Source organism: Triturus cristatus, chromosome 5_2 (genome assembly GCF_964204655.1).
Source record: "Triturus cristatus chromosome 5_2, aTriCri1.1, whole genome shotgun sequence".
Taxonomy (NCBI): Eukaryota; Metazoa; Chordata; class Amphibia; order Caudata; family Salamandridae; genus Triturus; species Triturus cristatus.
The window spans coordinates 10,849,290-10,869,212 of NC_140588.1; the positions used below are offsets into that span (position 1 = coordinate 10,849,290).

The window sequence follows — 19,923 nt, forward strand, 5'->3', positions numbered from 1 at the left end:
TACTTGCTTCCAGCGCAGCTTCTGAGGCATCCTCGAAGTTGTGCTCTGGGGATTGAGAAGCCCCAACCCCGAGCACCATCTGCACCGAAGATCAGCCCTCTACACTCCACGAGTTCTGCGTGGGGCCCTTCTGCATTTTCCTGCTTGACGCGTCTGTCCGGTTGCTTGCCCGTTGGCTAGTAGCCTTTGTGACGATGAACCTTTAACTTTCCACCGCTGGTTTGGCTCCTCCAGACTGGCCCTTGCTTCCCTGTGAAAGAGAAGCACCTCAGGCCTTCCTGGTCTGCAACAGAAGCGAATCCTTCATCCTGCGTGGGTTGCGCTTGCCAAGGCTTGTTGGGTCCGATTTCGACATCAACGCCGCCGACAGCAAGAGCCCTTGTGGTACAGCTCGCCTCCTGGTTCTGGTTGTCCTCGACGCCTCCTGGTACCTGTGGCTGCTGCGACAAGCTTCACCTCTTCACCTGCATCTTCACGACATCGCCTGGTTCCATCCTGGTTCCTTCCCGGCTCCTGGCTGGTGACCTAGACTCTGTCCCCTCTGCTTGCAGGTACCCTCCTTCTTGATTCCATCCTTGGGATCCACCGGACACTCTTCACCGACTGCCTGTCAGCATCTTTTCTTCAGGCATCCATAGGAGTCGACGACGAAACCCGACGCAAGGTAACTTGAGTACTCCAGTGCTCACAAGGGTATTGACTATCCTAGGGTCTAGTTTCCAAGTCTCTAACTCCTAGCTCCTTCCGAAGTGTCCTAAAACTCTTTAATTCTAAACATTACTATTTCTATCGACTTTAACGCATTACGCGTGAGTGTTTCCACTCTGCACCTGAATCCCGTGGGCCTCCCACTGCCTAGCAACTGGTAGTATAGTATAGCCCCAGCGATTCCCTAGGCCTAGGCCTAACCTGTGTTCGTGACAGCGGTTCTTATACCACTTACTTAGTATATGGTTTGCGAGGCCCCTAGGGCCTAACTGCATTACTTACCTGTGTGACTTATGTATGCTTAAATAAGACTGTGTTGTACTTACCTCGAATCTCATAAAGAGTGCTGAGGGTATTTTGACTAGAATAAATACATTCTATTTTTATATAAATCTGTTGTGGTGTCCTTTCATTTGGTATTCAAGGGATTGCAAATGGTATAACAGCTGGATTCACATGCCATACAGAGTTTAGCCTAAGACTGCTCTTGTCCATGCTACCACTAGGATAGCTGGTCTATAAGGTTGACTTTACAACCAATCACCATAGGGGTTGTTTGGACTGATACAAGGTGTACACTAGAACTAGTGACATCATATATCAGGCCAACTTCTCACATTGGTGAGCAGCGGTTGGGATCTGAGCTTGCTGTTGTGATACCATTGCAATCTTGAGATATCAAATTGAAAGATCACAAGGATATTTGTAAGGTACATATAACATAGCTTACAAATACTTAACTTCTACTGAACTTAGTTGTTGTAGGTTGAAGGGCCTAGCACACCCTGACTACAACTACTAGAGAGGTTTTAGTAGATACAACTAGTGCAGGTAGGTGCACACACCACACCCTCACTAGATCATGTCTCTGAGAGGAGATCAAGATGATTCTCTCTCAGGAGGGGGATATCCTAGAAAGATACCCTCTAGATATGATACCCTAACTTTTCAGGAGATGAGACAATTGTGTACCTCCAGAAAGTTAAACCAGGGTTCAAACCCTACCCTCATTCATCTAGTGGAGATCTTAGAAGAGTATGATGCTCAGAGAGCCTCCCAGGGTGGTACCTTAGGTACCAATGAGGGCCTACCCTCCACAGAAGGCTCCCCTCACAACACTGATCTAGATGAGTCAGGAGGGACTTCAGAAGATGAGGTAGACCGCCAGGTCCAAGTTAGGAGACTTAGCCAGGCTAATTTAAGCCTACATGGGAGTCTGAATGGGGTCCCCCCATTCAGACCCTCAAGTGGACTTAACCCGAGAAGCAGGACAGGAAGATCACTTCTCACACCCGGTACCAGCCTTTTAGGGTTTAACAGCAAGCTAGTGCTGCTGCCGACCAAAGACATGATTGTGCCCTCCTGCTGCTGTGCTGAGCTTGAGCAGGGGAAGGTAGAACAATAGGTTTCCTGTCACAAGAAGGTGTGACGACCTCCCAGACAGGACTTAGTGTATTGGCCTGGAGTGGGGGTGCTTGCTAGGAAGGAAGTGTTGCATAAGGTGGAGGATGGTTGGAGCATGAGAAAAGAGAAGTATAATATAATTTCTCCATTTTGGAGTGTTAGAAAGGAACTAAATGAAAGGGTTGGTCTACTTTTCAGGTAGGACCAAACCAGTACCTCCAGTAATTAAAGGGAGAAAGTGGTACAATTAGGCCACATTGGTCACCTGGCCATTGTAAAAACCAAGGAATGGACAAGACATGACATTTCGTGGGCTGGTCTCAATCTTATGGATGAAGGAATTGTACAGCATTGAGTGCTGTAACAGGGATAAGCTGCTAAAGTATGTGACAGCTCGTATGCTGAAGCAGCATCTCCCCAATCTCCCATCAGAAGAGGTTGCCATTGATTTGGTGGCCCCCTGCATGGAGATTTGGTGGCCCCCTGCATGGGGAACTGTCCACTCCATATCTATTTGTGTGGTGGATTTATTATTGAAATGGCCTTGGATAAAGTGTGTTGCAGACACTAGCTTCAAGGGAGTCTTAAACTTGCTGGAGAGCATATATCAGAGGGAAAGCTTTCCAAAGACTTGGTTGTCAGACCGTGAGGTACAATTATGTTCCAATGAGGTGGAGTGGAATCAGGCAGGATATGGAATTCTACATAAAGTATGTGTGTTGTCCAATTATGAGATCAATGGGATTGTGGAACGATTACTTAAGACCTTAAAATAATGTATTCAGTTAGTGCGTGTGAATGTAAGGCCATTGAAGTACCAGTTGAATAAAACAGGTTGCTGTCTTATCAAATGAGTCTGCATTTCACCACCGGATTATCCCCCTTCTAAAGGTTCAGAGGAAGAAAGACTGCTACCTAGGCAGTGGGTCTTTTCACTTTACTAAATTGTTGTTTATGCCAGTCATGCTTCTACTCAGCAATGGAAGGAGGTCTTTGCCTGGATTAAGAGTTTAGCCATTCTGCACCTTTTGTGCAGGTTAACACACTGTCTTTCCGTTTTTTCTTGTTTGTGCATACACAATGGGAAAGAAGGACAACGAATAATTAATTGAGTCTGTATTACCAGTAGCCGAGAGTCCATCCATGTTCTTGTATGGTGTAAATGCATCTGTAGACACATAAGCGCATCCTTATTCATAAGTGCTTAAAATCTTGTGAACACCCCTAGTTTATCTCTTGTTCCTTTAAACTGTGAGCCCTAAAGATGTCACAAGCCTAAAGGGATAAACCCTTGAAAGAATTATTTAATGATCATTGTTGCTTCCTAGATATTGCACTTGAACTTTTTTCCTGACAACACTGAAAAATTTGCACAAACTCACTAGAACTTCGGGTAACAGGGAAATATTTTCATTTGGACCAGCTGTATCTACTGTTCTGGCAAAACTGCTGGATCTTAGAAGGGTTGCTGGATCTTAGAAGGGTTGATAGTTTTGTTCAGCGAAACCTGAGGCCCGTCTCCGTGTTGGTATCTTATGCCGCTAATTTGAATGCCATTCACGTATTAATCAAAATGTCAGGAGGTTTGTAATGCATCTGTTCTCTCCTTTTTAGACCCTGGTGGAAGACGCTGATCGTTGCAGACATAAGATGCAGACGGCCTCCAGTCTGATTTGCGGGTTGGCTGGTGAGAAGGAACGGTGGACCGAACAAAGTAAAGAGTTTGCTGCACAGACAAAAAGGCTTGTTGGTATGTAATATCTTTTAGAAACAGTTTTGGAATGAAGCACTGATGGTCTGGGGAAGAACGAGTTTTAGAATATGCAACGCACTGGAGTACTCACCCAATAACTCCTGAACATAACAGAAGGAGGATGCATGATGTCAGTCTTCAGAATCCAAACACTTGTTATGGAAGCTATCTGTATGCCACCAGATTCGAAAAACACAGCAAATTCATTTTTTTTCTATTTATGCATCGTTCATAATTGGAAAACTAATGGCCTGCCCAGTGAGAAGTAAGAATCTTGTCCTTTTACCCAGCATTAAATCCTCAACAATCACTAACTTTAGGCATCCGAGAAGGTCTCTCTGTATCTGAAAGAAACACGTTAGTTAGATTCCTTACCTTAGAATATCCCCAGGCGTCAGGCTGGATCCGGAAAGATTTTTCGTCAGCAATACCCTTGTGCGTTGCTAGGCGTCGTATGCGGCTCCGCGTCCGTCGTCAGCGTCATGATCGCCGGGATGACGTCGTCGGAGTACTTAGACGCCGCCATCGTGCGCTGACATCAGTTCTTCTTTTTTCCGCACCAGTAAGCGCAGATCCGGGAAGAGCATACCCTTTAGTCACTTTTTGACTAAACTTTTTGGACTTTTTTGGTTCTTCTTTAGAGTCGACCTCGACTCCTGGTGCCGGTAGGGATGCCCGGTTTCAAGCCGTGCGACGCCTGTAACACCGTCGGTGTCTCTACTGCCATGGGGCCGACCATGATGCTCAGTCGTGCCCCGGCTGCCGGGCCTTGACCTCGAAGGCTAGGCGGGAGCGGTCCCGCAAGCTCCTCGAGCACCGGCAGTCGGCTCCGCGCCGCTCGAGGTCCCGGTCGAGGAGGAGGTCGAGGGACCGGTCACGGAGCCGAAGTCATCACCGCTCGTCGGGTTCGAAGTCCTCGCATTCAGGTAAGTCGAGGCACAGTAAGAAGACGTCAAAGAGGCGACATCGCTCTTCTGACTCCCCTCGCCGGTCGCGCGACTCGGCTGAGGGTTCTGGTGACACCACCCGCGCAGCTCCGTCGGGGCCGCAGGAGTCGCGTAACAATAACCTCCGGTCCCTGGGCCTAACACGACTCCGGACGAGGTTTGAGACTTCCTCGTGGCCATGAGGAGCCTCGCTCCGACCGCCGTGGCATGTGGGCGCGCCTTCGGGCACTGCGGGTCCGCTTGTGAGGCCTAGCAAGCCGGCGGCTTCGGCCCCGGCGCCGTCGTCGACTTCGGTCACGACGCCGCAGGCCCCCGTGGGATCCAGGCCTGGATCCCGGTCGACGCTGGTTGACCTTACGACCCCTCTGCCGGCGCCGACCCCTATGGTTCCGCCCCCAGCGCCGTCTTCGGACGACGTCGTCCACAGTTTTAGCCCCGGTCTGGGTCCGGCGTCGGAGCAATTCATCTACCGCCCGGCTCTGTCCTTTCAACCTTTCTACCAGGAGTCGGATGATGGGGACGACTGGGAGGGGTCTGAGGACCCTCTGGCACAGCAGTGCCAGTTCATTCAGGACTGGGCAGACGAGCTGGGGGATGCCAGTGGTCTCGACACTTCAACTGACAATGGCTTCATCTCTCCTCCCTCCGTGGCTACGAGGAGGGTGCAACCCATTCTGTGGTGCTGCGCTGGGCTGCCAAAGCCCTTCACCTGGAGCTCCCTGCAGAGGGCGTGAGGACTAACCTCCTCACTGAGGTGCTTCAACCACCAGTAAGCTCTTCGGAGCCTCTACTGCAGGTCAATGAGGCACTCACTGACGTTCTGATGGGTACTTTGTCCAAGCCCTCCACAGTCACTCCTGTGGACCAGAACGTGGCCCGGCGCCACCGCCCTGCTCCGGGCGACCCCAGCTTTCTGTCAGTGCACCCCACCCCAGAGAGTCTGGTTATCCAGGCCTCTACGTCCCAGATCGCATTCCCGTCAGCTCCTCCGGATCGGGAATCCAAAATGTTGGAGCAGTTTGGGAAGAAACTGTTTTCCTCCCTCAGTTTGGGGTTGCGGTCCATTAATACCACGTGCCTTTTGGACCGTTACACCCACTCCTTGAGGGATCCGGTGGCGGATGTGCTGCCCCAGTGTCCAGAGGAGGCCCGGACACGGCTCGCCCAGGCTCTTGCTGAGGGGCGGGATGCAGCACGGTACTTAATTCGATGTGGGCTTGACACCACGGACTCGCTAGGTAGGGCGATTGTGACGATGGTGGCGATTCATCGCTACGCCTGCCTGAGAGCCACAAATTTCTCCGGGGATGTCCAGAGCACACTCATGGACATACCCTTCGATGGTCGTCGCCTTTTTGGCGACAAAGCGGATAGTGCGCTGGAGCACTTTAAGGACTCCAGGACTACGGCCAAGTCCTTGGGCCTCTCGTCCCGCGCCTGCAAACTTCCGCTTTTCGCCCCTTTCGTGGCCAAGGAAGGGGCGCCCCCGCACGTCCGTCTAGCCATAGGCCACAGAACCATCCTCAACGTGGTCGCGGACGTGGATTCCACCGAGGCGGAGCAGGGGGACAGAGCCGGTCAGCCCACATCTGCTCCCGCAGCATCTGCCTCAAAGCCTTCCTAGTCCGACCTTTCAGGCCCATTCCATGCCAGTGGGAGGCAAAGTTCGCCATCACCTGCTTCACTGGCGTACCATCACATCGGACAGGTGGGTGCTGCAAATCGTCCGAAGGGGCTACTCCCTCCCCTCCAGCCATGCCACCGCAGTACCACCGCATGTCGGGGGATCACTTGCAACTTCTGCAGGAGGAAGTTACGGCCCTCTTGGCCAAGGGGGCCATCAAGCGCGTTCCTGGCCCAGAGGTAGGTCGGGGTTGTTACTCCCACTACTTTCTGGTTCCCATGAAGGGCAAAGGGGGCCTACGCCCTATCTTTGACCTCAGGAGCGTCAACGCCTTCCTCCGGAAGGAGAAGTTCAAGATGCTCACCTTAGCTCAGGTTCTGGCTGCCCTAGACCCTGGAGACTGGATGGTAGCGTTGGACTTGCAGGACGCATATTTCCACATCCCCGTCCTGCCGGCCCACCGGCGTTACCTGCGGTTCACGGTAGGCCACGAGTACTTTCAGTTTACCGTGCTCCCCTTCGGCCTCACCAGTGCCCCTCGGGTGTTCACGAAAGGGATGGCGGTGGTCACAGCTCATCTGCGCAGATTAGGGGTTCCAGTCCTCCCCTATCTTGACGACTGGTTGTTGAAGGCGGGCTCACCCCAGGCAGTCGTCTCCCACCTCCAGACTATGGCCGACCTCCTGCATTAGCTGGGGTTCTCCATCAACATTCCGAAGTTGCATCTGAGTCCCTCCCAGAAGCTTCTTTTCATTGGAGCGGTTCTGGACTCGGCGCTGTTTCAAGTCTATCCTCCAGAACAGCGGGTTCGGGATATTCAGGCTCTGATTCTGATCTTTCAGCCTTTATCCCGAGTTTCGGTCAGGATGGTCCTGCGGCTGCTGGGTCTAATGGCCTCCTGCATCCTGCTGGCACATCACGCCAGGTGGCGGATGTGGGCTCTGCAGTGAGACCTGAAGTTCCAGTGGGCTCAACATCGGGGCAACCTGTCCAACCATGTCTTGATCTTGGAGGGCACTGCAAGACAGTTGCAGTGGTGGCTCACGGACCGCGATTGGGTCAGTGGCAGATCCCTCTCCCTACCCCAACCGGAGCACGTAGTGGTGACGGATGCGTCCCTCCTGGGATGGGGGGCCACATGGGAGAGGCAGAGATCAGAGGCCTCTGGTTTCCGGCGGAGTCCCGGCTCCATATCAACCTATTGGAGCTGCGGGCGATCCGACTTGCACTGAAGGCATTCTTCCCTCTGTTCGGGGGAGTGTAGTGCAGGTGTTCACGGACAACACCACCGCCATGTGGTATTGCAACAAACAGGGCGGGGTGGGGTCGTGGACCCTTTGTCAGGAGGCTCTGCGCCTCTGGTCATGGCTGGAACATCAGGGCATCACCCTGGTGGTTCAACACCTGGCGGGCTCTCTGAACGCCAGAGCGGACGAAATCAGCCGCCGGTGCATGATGGATCACAAATGGCGTCTGAACTTGGATATGGCGCAAGGACTCTTTCGGCAACGGGGAGAGCCTTGGTTAGATCTATTCTCCACCAAAGACAACGCGCAATGTCATCAGTTCTGCGCGTTGGAATTTCCAAGGCGGCACTCGCTCAGAGACGCTTTTTGTCGCGAGTGGAGTTGCGGTCAGTTGTGCGCCTTTCCCCCTATACCACTTCTGCCCAGAGTGCTGAAGAAAATCAGGCGCGACCGGGCCCAAGTCATCCTTGTGGCTCCGGATTGGGCACGAAGATACTGGTATCCCGAGCTACTCAGTCTATCGATCGATCCCCCGATTCGACTGCCTCTTAAGGAGGACCTTCTGTCGCAGCAGCAGGGGACGGTCCTCCACCCGAACCTGTCCAGCCTCCACCTCCATGCGTGGAGATTGAGCGGCGACTGTTGATGCCTTTTGACTTGCCTCCTGAAGTCTGTAATGTCATTCTGGCAGCCAGGCGTCCCTCCACAAAATCGGTATACGCCTGCAGGTGGAACAGATTTGTGGCATGGTGCACAGCAAAGGCTGTGGATCCCCTTTCCGCCCCTCTTTCTGAGGTTCTCCTCTTTCTTCTTTCCCTGGCCCAGCAGGGCTCTGCTCTGGGCACCCTCAAGGGATACCTTTCAGCTATTTCTGCTTTCTTACGGCTTCCTGATCAGCCTTCTCTTTTTAAATCCCCTGTTGTTTCTCGATTCTTTAAGGGCATTCCTCACATGTTTCCTCCTGTCCCTTTCGTAATGCCTCAGTGGGATTTGAACCTAGTGTTGACCTATCTGATGTGCGCTCCCTTTGAGCCACTTCATAATTGTCCCGTTCGTCTACTGACTCTTAAGACTGCTTTCCTGGTTGCCAATACCTCTGCTAGAAGGGTGAGTGAGCTCCAGGCTCTAGCTTCTAAGCCTCCTTTCCTTTTTGTCCATCCAGACAAGGTTGTTCTCAGGACTCATCCTTCCTTTCCCCCCAAGGTGGTAACTGCTTTTCACATCGGCCAATCTGTTACATTGCCCACCTTCTTTCTGCCTCCGCATCCCTCGAAAGAGGCTCCACCGTCTGGACCCAAAACGGGCGCTGTCCTTCTATCTGGACCGCACAAAACAGTTCCGGGTGGACGACCAACTCTTTGTTGGCTACGTGGGCGCTAAGAAGGGGCGGGCGGTGCACAAGCGAGGCATATCTCGGTGGGTCGTTTTGTGCATTAAGGCCTGTTATTCCTTAGCTAAGAAGGAACCTCCTGTGGGGCTGAGGGTCCATTCCACTCGGCCACAGCGGCAACTACTGCCCTGGGACGGGGAGTCCCTTTGCAGGACATTTGTCAGGCAGCAACATGGGCCTCGCTGCACACGTTTGCCAAACATTATTGCCTAGACAGCCAAGTCCGGAGAGACGGCTTCTTTGGCCGTTCTGTTCTCCAGGACTTCCTGGTGTGATCTTGGTTCGCAGACCCACCATCGGGGTTGGTATTGCTGGGATATCTATTCTAAGGTGAGGAATCTAACTAACGTGTTTCTTTCAGATGAACAAGTTACTTACCTTCGGTAACGATATATCTGTAAGAAACATTAGTTAGTTAGATTCCTCACCGCCCCACCCATCCTCCCCATTCTGCGAACCGATATCTAGGGTTAAGGTCATCCCTTTCAGGGCCCTAGATTCTTGGCACCAGTTTCGGTCTCTTGCATGGCTCTGCGTTCCTGGCGCGGAAAGCTATGTACAAGAACTGACGTCAGCGCGCGAGGGCGGCGTCTAAGTACTCTGACAACGTCATCCCGGTGATCACGACGACGGACGCGGAGCCGCAGACAACGCCTAGCGACGCGCAAGGGTATTGCTGACGAAAAATCTTTCCGGTTCCAACCTGACGCCTGGGGATATTCTAAGGTGAGGAATCTAACTAACTAATGTTTCTTACAGATATATCGTTTCCGAAGGTAAGTAACTTGTTCACCACCACCAGTAATAGCAGGGACTGCAGTATGCAGCAAGGGACACGTGTCTGTCCTTCTGCAGTGAACGCATGCACCTGCTGCCCGCCTGCCAAGTTCACTGCACTCCTGGAGGAAGCAGGCAACATCTTCTGTCCACTAAACAGGGTGCTAGCGAGTTTTTAAGCCTATCTGCCTGTTGCAAATCAATGAACCCGTGTGGCACCGACGAAAAATGGACTTGCTCAGGATCACACAGGTTGGTGGTCAATGAAGTAAACACTTGCTGCTGAGATCTGTGTGCAGCCCCCGGTTCGAATCCAGCAGGGTTGCCCCAGCCTTGCGCCTGTCCACGGGTGATAAGCTTATTAAACTGGGTACCTCGATTCAAATGCTATATAAAAACATAAAGTATGAGAATAGATAGGAAAGTATGGCCTGTGGACAAATACCCACACACTAAGATGTCCCCCACTGTTGATTCTGCGTCCCTTCAGCTGAAGGTGCATGGAATGTGAGCAGCATAGCTCTTTTTTCCTTCAAAAATAACACCTGCCCCAGAAAATCAAATTTCTGCCATCCCGTAATGCTTACATTTGCACGCAATCATCCGTGCACGCAATCATACGCCGCTTCACTCACGCACACACGAGCTGAGCACCACTGTAAGTTTCATGCCCACCGGCTGGCACACCGGGCGCTGCCAGGTACTCGTGAAGGCAGCACTCCCAGGACAGCCACTGCACCAGAGATCCGTGCGCACGATCACACGCCGCTTCACGCACACAAGCACACACGAACTGAGCACCACCACCAGTGATAGGAGGGACTGCAGTATGCAGCAAGGGACGCGTGTCTGTCCTTCTTCTGCAGTGAACGTATGCACCTGCTGTCCGCCTGCGTTCCTTCAGATGGAGGTGCAGGGACTGTGAGCAGCATTGCTCTTTTTTCCTTCAAAAATAACACCTGCCCCAGAAAATCAAAATTCTGCCATCCCGTAATGCTTACATTTGCTCGGGTCAGACTGGATCCGGAAAGTTTTTTTCGTCAGCAGTACCTTTGCGCGTCGGAAGGTGACGTCGGTCGGCTCTGCGTCCATCGTCGGCGTTGTTGTCACCGTGATGACGTTGCGGCAGCTACCTAGACGCCGCCGTCGCACGCTGACTTTCTTTTTTTTTTTTGCGCCAGCCAGCGCAGATCCGGGAAGGGCGGTACCTCAGTCATTTTTTGACTAACTTTTTGTCGACTTCTTTTTTCGATTCTTCGACTCCTCAGGTGCACTAGGGATGCCCGGCTTCAAACCATGTTATAGGATGATGTCGGTGACGGATCCGCAACGCGTGTGTCTTTTTAGCCTGAAGCGCGACCACGACTCCCAGTCATGCTCCGACTGCCGGTCGATGGCGCCAAAGGCTTTGCAGGAGCTGTCCCGAAAGCTGCTTGAGCACCGGCAGGCGGCTCCGCGTAGTTCGAGGTCCCGGTCGCGAGGGAGGTCAAAGGACCGATTGCAGAGCCACCACCATTCCGGTCACAAGTCTTTGAAGTTTTCGCACTCGGGGTCGGGTAAGTCGAAGCATAAGAAGAAGTCGAAGAAACATCGTCACTCTTCGACTTCCCCTTGTGGGTCGGCCGACCCGACGAGGCCCGCGGGTGGTGCCCGTCCCGTGGCTCCATACCGGAGCCCGAAGAGTCGACTCCACGTTACTCTCTCTTTCCAGGACCAAGAGCGACTCCCACCCAGCTTCGTACGCTGTACGAAGTGATGCACGCCATATTTGGGCAGCCGAACCCACCGGCGCGTCTTCGGGCTCCTTGTACTCGGTTGGGGGTCCTAGACCTTATTACGCCTCCACCGGCGCTGCTTTCTCCGGCACCACTTCCGCGTTAGATGCTAGTAGGTCCCCCGGCCGGCGTCGACCCCAGCCTCCATCCCGATGTGGACCCGGAGCCAGACTGGCATCGTCCAACACTGGATCTGGCGCCAACAGAGTTTTGTATGCCCCTGTTCACTCCTGAGGCCCCTTTTCAACCAGAATGGCACCCAGATACTGAGGAGGAGGACTGGGAGGGGTCAGGCGACCCTCTAGCTAATCAGGACAGTGAGCGGGACTGGAGAGAGGAATTGGGGGAGGCCAGTGGTTTGGACACTTCGCCTCACCTTGGCATGTTGTCTCCTCCTACCAGGGCTACAGAGGAGGGAGCGTCATACGCAGTGGTGTTGCGTAGGGCGGCCGAGGCTCTTAACCTCGAGCTTCCAACGGGGGCAGTCAGGACTAACCTCCTGACAGAGGTGCTTCAACCAGCTGCGAACTCTTCGGAGCCCTTGTTGCTGTTTAATGAGGCCCTTACCGAAATCCTTTTGGGCACATGGTCCAGGCCCAACACGGGGACTCCCGTGGACAGGATGATTGCCCGACGCCACCACCCGGCTCCGGGCGATCCCACTTTCCTTTTCCAACACCCCACCCCGGAGAGCTTGGTGGTACAAGCCTCCACTTCCAAAAGCGCCTTCCCTACTGCTCCACCGGAAAGGGAATCTAAGAAGCCGGACCATCTAGGGATGACATTTTTTTCTTACGCCAGCTTAGGACTGCCGTCCGTAAACACTGCATGTATCTTGGGCTGTTATTCCCACTCGGTGTGGGATACGGTGGCACAAGTGCTGCCTCAGTGTCTGGAGGAGGCCCGGGTAGTGCTCTCCCAGGCGGTTGCCGCCGGGAGGGATGCAGCGAAGTTTGCAATACATTGTGGGCTGGATACCACCAACTCTCTGGGCAGAACCATTTCAACGTCGGTAGCGCTTCATCGCTATGCCTGGATGAGTTTGACTGGTTTTTCAGGGGATGTCCAGAACACCTTGATGGACATACCCTTTATTGGCCGTCGCCTTTTTGGCGACAAAGCAGACAACGCACTAGAGCGCTTCAAGGACTCACGGGCTACGGCCAAGTCTGTGGGCCTCTCCACCCACCTGGCACAGTCTGCTTTTTGCCCCTTTCGTGGCTTCGAAAGGGGTGCCCTGCTACCTCCCACCCAGAGCCACAGGCCGCAGCAAGATACCCAACCTTTGCGCGGCCGGGGACGAGGGAACCAATGCCGTGGTTCAGGGGGCCAGCGGGCGGGCCAGTCAATCAATCAATCAAACATTTGTAGAGCGCACTACATACCCGTGAGGGTCTCAAGGCGCTGGGAGGGGGGGGGGGGGGCACTACTGATCGAACAGCCAGGTCTTGAGTAGCCTCCTGAAGGTCAGCAGGTCTTGGGTTTGTCGTAGGCTCAGTGGGAGGGTGTTCCAGGTCTTGGCGGTGAGGTGGGAGAAGGATCTCCCGCCGGTGGTTGTTCTTCGGATGTGCGGGACGGTGGCGAGTGCGAGGTCGGCGGAGCAGAGCTGGCGGTTGGGGATGTAGAAGGAAAGTCATCTGTTGAGGTAGGCTGGGCCAGTCTTGTGGAGTGGCTTGTGTACGTGGATGAGGAGCTTGAAGGATATCCTCTTGTTGACGGACAGCCAGTGCAGGTTTCTCAGGAGGGGGGGGGATGTGGCCGTGGCGTGGTACGTCGAGGATCAGTCGTGCCGAGGCATTTTGGATGCGTTGCAGTCGTTTGATGGGCTTGGTCGGGGCTCCCGCGTAGACGGCATTTCCGTAGTTGAGTCTGCTGCTGACGAGGGCCTGGGTGACTGTTCTTCTTGTATCTGTCGGGATCCACCTGTAGATCTTGCGGAGCATGCGGAGGGTGTTGAAGCAGGAGGAGGAGATGGCATTGACTTGCTTGGTCATGGAGAGCGTTGAGTCGAGGATGATTCCAAGGTTGCGTGGGTGTCGGGGCTGCCCCCAGTGCCGTCGGCCACCAGGAGTCGTCCCATGCTAAAGGGTTGGAGCCGAGGATGAGGACCTCCGTTTTGTCCGTGCTCAGCTTCAGTCGGCTGATCTTCATCCAGTCGGCGACGGCCTTCATTCCTTCGTGGAGGTTGGCTTTGGTTGTGATGGGGTCCTTGGTGAGGGAGAGGATCAGTTGAGTGTCGTCGACGTAGGAGATTATGTTGAGGTCGTGCTGTCGGGCGATGTGTGCGAGCGGGGCCATGTAAATCTTGAACAGTGTCGGGCTGAGGGAAGATCCCTGGGGTACGCTGCAGATGTTCTCGGAGGCTTCGGATCGGAATGGGGGGAGGCGGACGCTCTGGGTTCTGCCGGAGAGGAAGGAGGTGGTCCATTCCAGAGCTTTGTCTCGGATCCCTATGGCGTGGAGGCGTGCGCGTAGTGTGCGCTGGCAGACGGTGTTGAAGGCGGCAGAGAGGTTCAGGAGGATGAGGGCTGCGGTCTCACCGTTGTCCAGCAGGGTCCTGATGTCGTCGTTGGCATCGATGAGGGCGGTCTCGGTGCTGTGGTTGCTGCGGAACCCTGACTGGGAAGGGTCCAGGATTCTGTTTTCTTCGAGGTATTGGGTTAGCTGTCTGTTGACGATATTCTCGATGACCTTGGCCGGGAACGGGAGCAGAGTGATGGGCTGGAAGTTCTTGAGGTCTGTAGGGTCTGCCTTGGGTTTTTTGAGTATGGCGTTGATCTCTGCGTGTTTTCAGCTCTCTGGGAAGGTCGCGGTCTCGAGGGAGAGATTGATGACGTTGCGCAGGTGGGGTGCGATCGAGCTGCTGGCTTTGTTGAAGATGTGGTGCGGGAATGGGTCTGACAGGGAGCCGGAGTGGCGAGTGCTCATGGTCTTGATGGTGTCATCGATGCTCACGCTGGCCCAGGCTAGAAGGGGGTCGTGATCGATGGTGTGTGGAGAGTCTATTGTGTTGCTGTCTGTTGGGGCTGTCTGGGTGTTGAAGCTGTCGTGGATGTCTGCTATCTTGCGGTGGAAAAAAGTGGCGAGGGAGTCATACAGGGCTTGCGACGGCGGGATGTCGTTGGTGTTGGGGTTGGAGAGTTCCTTCACAATGTTGAAGAGCTCCTTGCTGTTGTGTGTGTTGTTGTCGAGGCGGTCTTTGAAGGAGGTCCTCTTGGCAGTCCTGATGAGGTGATGGTGGTTGCGGGTGGCTTCCTTGTGGGCTGCATGGCTGTCCAGAGTCTGTTCGCTGTGCCATTTCTTCTCTGGTTTCCGGCAGGCTCGCTTGGAGGCTAGGAGATCTGGGGTGAACCAGCTGGCCCTCTTGCTGGTTTCTCTGTGGGGGGGTTTCTTCAGCGGGGCGAGGGTGTTGGCACAGTCGTCAATCCAGCGTCTGAGGTTGTGGGCAGCGTCGTCGGTGTTGGAGGGTTCGGTGGGTGGGCTGAGAGCGAGGTTTGCGTGTAGTTGGTCTTCGGTGATTTTGCTCCAGCAGCGGCGAGGGATCTGTTGGGTGCGGTGGTGTTTGGTGGGTTTCTGGAAGGTGAAGTGGATGCAGTGGTGGTCGGTCTAGAGGAGTTCGGTGGTGTGGCTGAAGGAGACGTGGGGGCTTGTGGAGAAGACGGGGTCGAGCGTGTGTCCAGCGGAGTGGGTAGGCATTGTGATGAGTTGCCTCAGTCCGAGGTTGGCGAGGTTATCGATCAGGGTTGTCGAGTTGCTGTCGTTGTTGTTCTCAAGGTGAAAGTTCAGGTCTCCGAGGAGGACGTAGTAGGTGGAGGTCAGGGCGTGCGTGCTGAAGAAGTCAGCGATGGAGTCGAGGGTGCCTCTGAGGGTGGAGTTGGGGTCTGTGTGGATCTGGAAATGCATGTGTTCGGCGGTGCTGAGAGTGTCGTTGCTGGTCGAGACCCTGATGCTGTTCTTGTGGATGATGGTGATTCCTCCTCCGACTCCGTTGGTGCGGTCTCTGAGGGTGATCTTGTAGCCGTCTGGGATGGCTATGGCGATGTCGGGTGCAGAGGAGTCGTTCATCCAAGTATCTGTCAGGAAGGCGACGTCCGGGGATGATGTGTCGAGCAGGTCCCAGAGCTCGACGGCGTGTTTGCGTGCGGAGTGGGTGTTCAGTAGGATGCATCGGAGGTGGTTGAGGTCTTTCTTGGCGGGTTGTTCAGCAGCCCTGAGGCTGGTATAGCTACAGTTCCGGCAGGTGAAGGGACCGTGTGTGCGTTTCGGGGCGGCCTTGAAGCAGGTGTGGGTCCATCCGGGGTTGAGAGCGTGGAGTGTGCTGGCATCGTAGCGGCGGTCGTCGTGGCGGGTGCGGGGACCAGGGGTTCTGGCGCAGGGCGCAGACGGGAGCAGACGGGCATGCCTTAGGCACGCCAGTGGCGCGCCAGCGGTGCGACAGCGGAACGGCCGCCATATATGGGGAGGTGGGAGGGAGGAGCAGGCAGGAGGCAGGGGCAGCGAATGGTCAGTGAGGGGCGGGGCCGCAGGGGACACAGTGGCGGGAACGGGAGCGGCGAGGGCACCGAAGGCAACCGGGCACAAATCAGGGGGCAGCGAGGGGGAACAGAAGGCAAAAGAGGGCACAGATTGAAGGGGCAACTAGGGGAACAGAAGGCAAGAAAAACGGGCACAGAAAGAATGCAGTCACAGGGGGGAGACAGGCAACAGCGGTCACAGACACCAGAAGACAGTATGGGCAGTACAGGGAAAGACAGACAGACAGCGACAGTGATACAAAATTAAGGCCTACCACTGGCCACCAGGGATGAGGCGCAGGTGGTAGCCTGCGGGTGGAGGTGGGCCTCAACTTCTACAGCAGCGGCAGCTGGGGCAGGGTCAGGACACACAGGCGGAGCTGTGTGGTGGGGGAGCAACCTACCTAACAAGGTCAAGGGTCGCTCCCAGTCCACCAACCCACCCCTCTGCAGCAGCCTCCAAACCCTCCTAGTCTGACCTTTTAGGCCTATCAAAAGCCAGTGGGCAGCAGGATTCGCCATCACCTCCCCCACTGGCGCACCATCACGTTGGACAGGTGGGTTTTGCAAATAGTCCGAAGTGGCTACTACCGCCCCTTCAAAACTACCCCCCCCTCACCATGCCTCCGCATGACCACCACATGTCGGAGGATCACCTGGCCCTTCTCCAGAAGGAAGTTTCGGCTCTCTTGGTCAAGGGAGCCATCGAGCGCGTTCCTGTCCCAGAAGTAGGTTGTGGTTGTTACTCCCACTACTTTCTGTTTCCCAAGAAGGACAAGGGCCTGCGTCCTATCTCGGAGCTCAGGGATGTCAACCGCTTTCTCCGGAAGGAGAAGTTCAAGATGTTGACTCTGGTTCAGGTCTTATCTGCTTTCGATCCAGAAGACTGGATGGTAGCATTAGATTTGCAGGACGCTTATTTTCACATCCCCGTCCTGCCCGCCCACCGGCGTTACCTACGGTTCACGGTAGGCCACGAGCATTTTTTAATTTACAGTGCTCCCCTTTGGCCTTACCAGTGCCCCTCGAGTGTTTAGAAAAGTGATGGCGGTGGTTGCAGCTCATCTGCGTAGATCAGGGTTGTCATCTTCCCCTATCTTGACGATTGGCTGTTGAGGGTGGGCTCGCCCCAGACAGTCGTCTCCCACCTCCAGACTACTGCCGACCTCCTGCATTCGCTGGGGTTCTCCATCAACGTGCCAAAGTCACACCTGACACCCTTTCAGAAGCTCCTTTTCATCAGAGCGGTTCTGGACATGACGCAGGGTTGGGTCTATCCTCCCGAACAGCGAGTCAGGGATATTCGGCCTATGATTCCGATCTTTCAGCCTCTATCCTGGGTTTCGGTCAGAATAATTCTGAGGCTGCTGGGCCTCATGGTCTCCTGCATCCTGTTCGTCGATCATGCAAGGTGGCATATGCAGGCTCTGCAGTAGGACCTGACGTTCCAGTGGGCGCAGCATCAGGAAAACCTGTCCGATTGCATCCAGATCTTGGAGGGCACTGATCAGCAACTGCAGTGGTGGCCCACGAACCAGGATTGAGTCAATGGTAGATCGCTCTCCCTTCCCCAACCAGAACACATGGTGGTGACGGACCCATCCCTTCTGGGATGGGTCGGCCACATGGGAGAGGAGGAGATCAGAGGCCTCTGGTCTCCGGCGGAGTCCGGGCTCCAAATCAACCTTCTGGAGCTTTGGGCGATTCGTCTTGCACTAAAAGCATTCCTTCCGTCTGTCCGGTGAAGAGTAGTGCAGGTGTTCACGGACAACAACACCGTCATGTGGTACTGCAACAAACAGGGCGGGGGTCGTGAACCCTATGTCAGGAGGCCCTTCGCCTCTGGACATGGCTTGAACATCAGGGCATATCCCTGGTGGTACAACACCTGGCAGGTTCCCTGAACGCCAGGGCGTACAAACTCAGCTGCAGGTGCATGATGGATTACGAATGGCGTCTTCACTCGGAGGTGGTGCAAGGTCTCTTTCGACAGATGGGAGATCCTTGGTTAGATCTATTTGCCACCAAAGAGAAAGCACAATGTCAGCAATTCTACGCGTTCGAATTTCCAAGACAGCACTCGCTAAGCAATGCTTTTTGTCGTGAGTGGAGTTGTAGTCTGTTGTACGCCTTTCTGCCTATACCACTTCTGCCCAGAGTGCTGAAGAAGATCAGGCGTGACCAGGCCCAAGTCATTCTTGTGGCTCCGGATTGGGCTCGAAGAGTCTGGTATCCCGAGCTGCTCAGCATGGCCATCGATCCTCCGATCAGACTGCCTCTTCAGGAGGATCTTTCGTCGCAGCAGCAGGGAACGGTCCTCCACCCGAACCTGTCCAGTCTCCACCACCTTGCATGGAGATTGAGCAGTGGCAGTTGTCATCTTTCGACCTGCCTCCCAAAGTCTGTGACGTTATCTTGGCAGCCAGGCGTCCCTCCACTAAGAAGGTATACGCCTGCCAGTGGAACACGTTTGTGGCATGGTGCACAGGAAAGGCTGTGGATCCCCTTTCTGCCCCTGTTTCTGAAGTTCTCTTGTTCCTTATTTCTTTTGCCTAGCAGGGCTCTGATCTGGGCACTATCAAGGGCTATCTTTCAGCCATCTCTGTCTTCCTTCGGCTGCCAGATCAATCTTTTCATTTCAAGTCCCCGGTAGTTAATCATTTCTTAAAAGGCTTAACGCATCTCTTTCCCCTAATCCCCTTTGTTATGCCTCAGTGGGACTTGAATCTGGTTCTTACCTATTCAGTGTGCGCTCCCTTTGAGCCGCTTCATAACTGTCCCTTAAGACTTCTGACTCTTAAGACTGCTTTCCTGGTAAACCTCACTTCTGCTAGAAGGGTGAGTGAGCTCCGGGCCCTTTCTTCCAAACCTCCTTTTCCATCTGTCCATCCCGATAAGGTGGTTCTCAGGACCCGTCCATCCTTCCTTCGTAAGGTGGTCACTGCCTTCCACATTGGGCAGACCATTACTTTGCCCACCTTCTTTCCGCCTCCGCATCCTTTGAAGGAGGAAGAGAGGCTTCACCGCTTGAACCCAAAATATGCGCTCTCCTTCTATCTGGATCGCACAAAATAGTTTCGGATGGATGACCAACTCTTTGTTAGATACGTGGGCGCGAGGAAAGGTCGGGCCGTACACAAACGCACCATTTCTCGATGGGTTGTTTTGCTTATTAAGGCATGTTACTTGCTGGCTAAAAGGGAGCATCCAGTCGGGCTATGCGCTCATTCCACCAGGGCGACGGCAGCCACTTCTGCCTTGGGAAGAGGAGTCCCTCTACATGACATCTGTCAGGCAGCCACATGGGCATCGCTGCACACGTTTACAAAACACTACTGCCTGGCTCCATGGTGTGAGGGTGTCCCACACATTATAGTAACGTCGCTTACAGGAGTTCTGAAGGCTGAACAGTAACCATAAGTCATGCTGTCTTATTGATGCCACAGGTTAGGGTGCACCTTAGCGAGTGCACACCGCCATGGCATTGGGTCTTGAAGAAAGCCTCGCTACTGGGACTTTAGAGGCTGAAACATGTAGACCACATCGATCACCATATAGACCACATTTGATCACCATATAGTGATGTGACTGGCCAATTTACCTATTCTTACATCCACCCCACCTTAATTGTTTTAACTTTGCCTTACTACTCCACCAAGAAATCTTAGGATTGGTAAAGGCAATTATAATTTTCGCACTATCACGATCTGCACCATCACAATCACAAGCGTTGGCATAGCCAATAGGTCTCGCCTTTGGGACCTAGTAAGTATTTAGCCATGCA

The 19,923-nt window shown here is 54.1% G+C and overlaps 1 protein-coding gene across 1 annotated transcript in view; it reads left to right on the forward strand.

The window, feature by feature from the left end:
* The window catches only part of DNAH5 (dynein axonemal heavy chain 5), a 5,853,083-nt gene that overhangs the window by 4,680,283 nt on the left and 1,152,877 nt on the right, over positions 1 to 19,923 (forward strand). Inside the window, exon 62 of the mRNA XM_085606747.1 lies at positions 3,727 to 3,862. Within this exon, the coding sequence (XP_085462873.1) occupies positions 3,727 to 3,862 (136 nt within the window). The remainder of the gene's footprint in view (positions 1 to 3,726; positions 3,863 to 19,923) is intronic.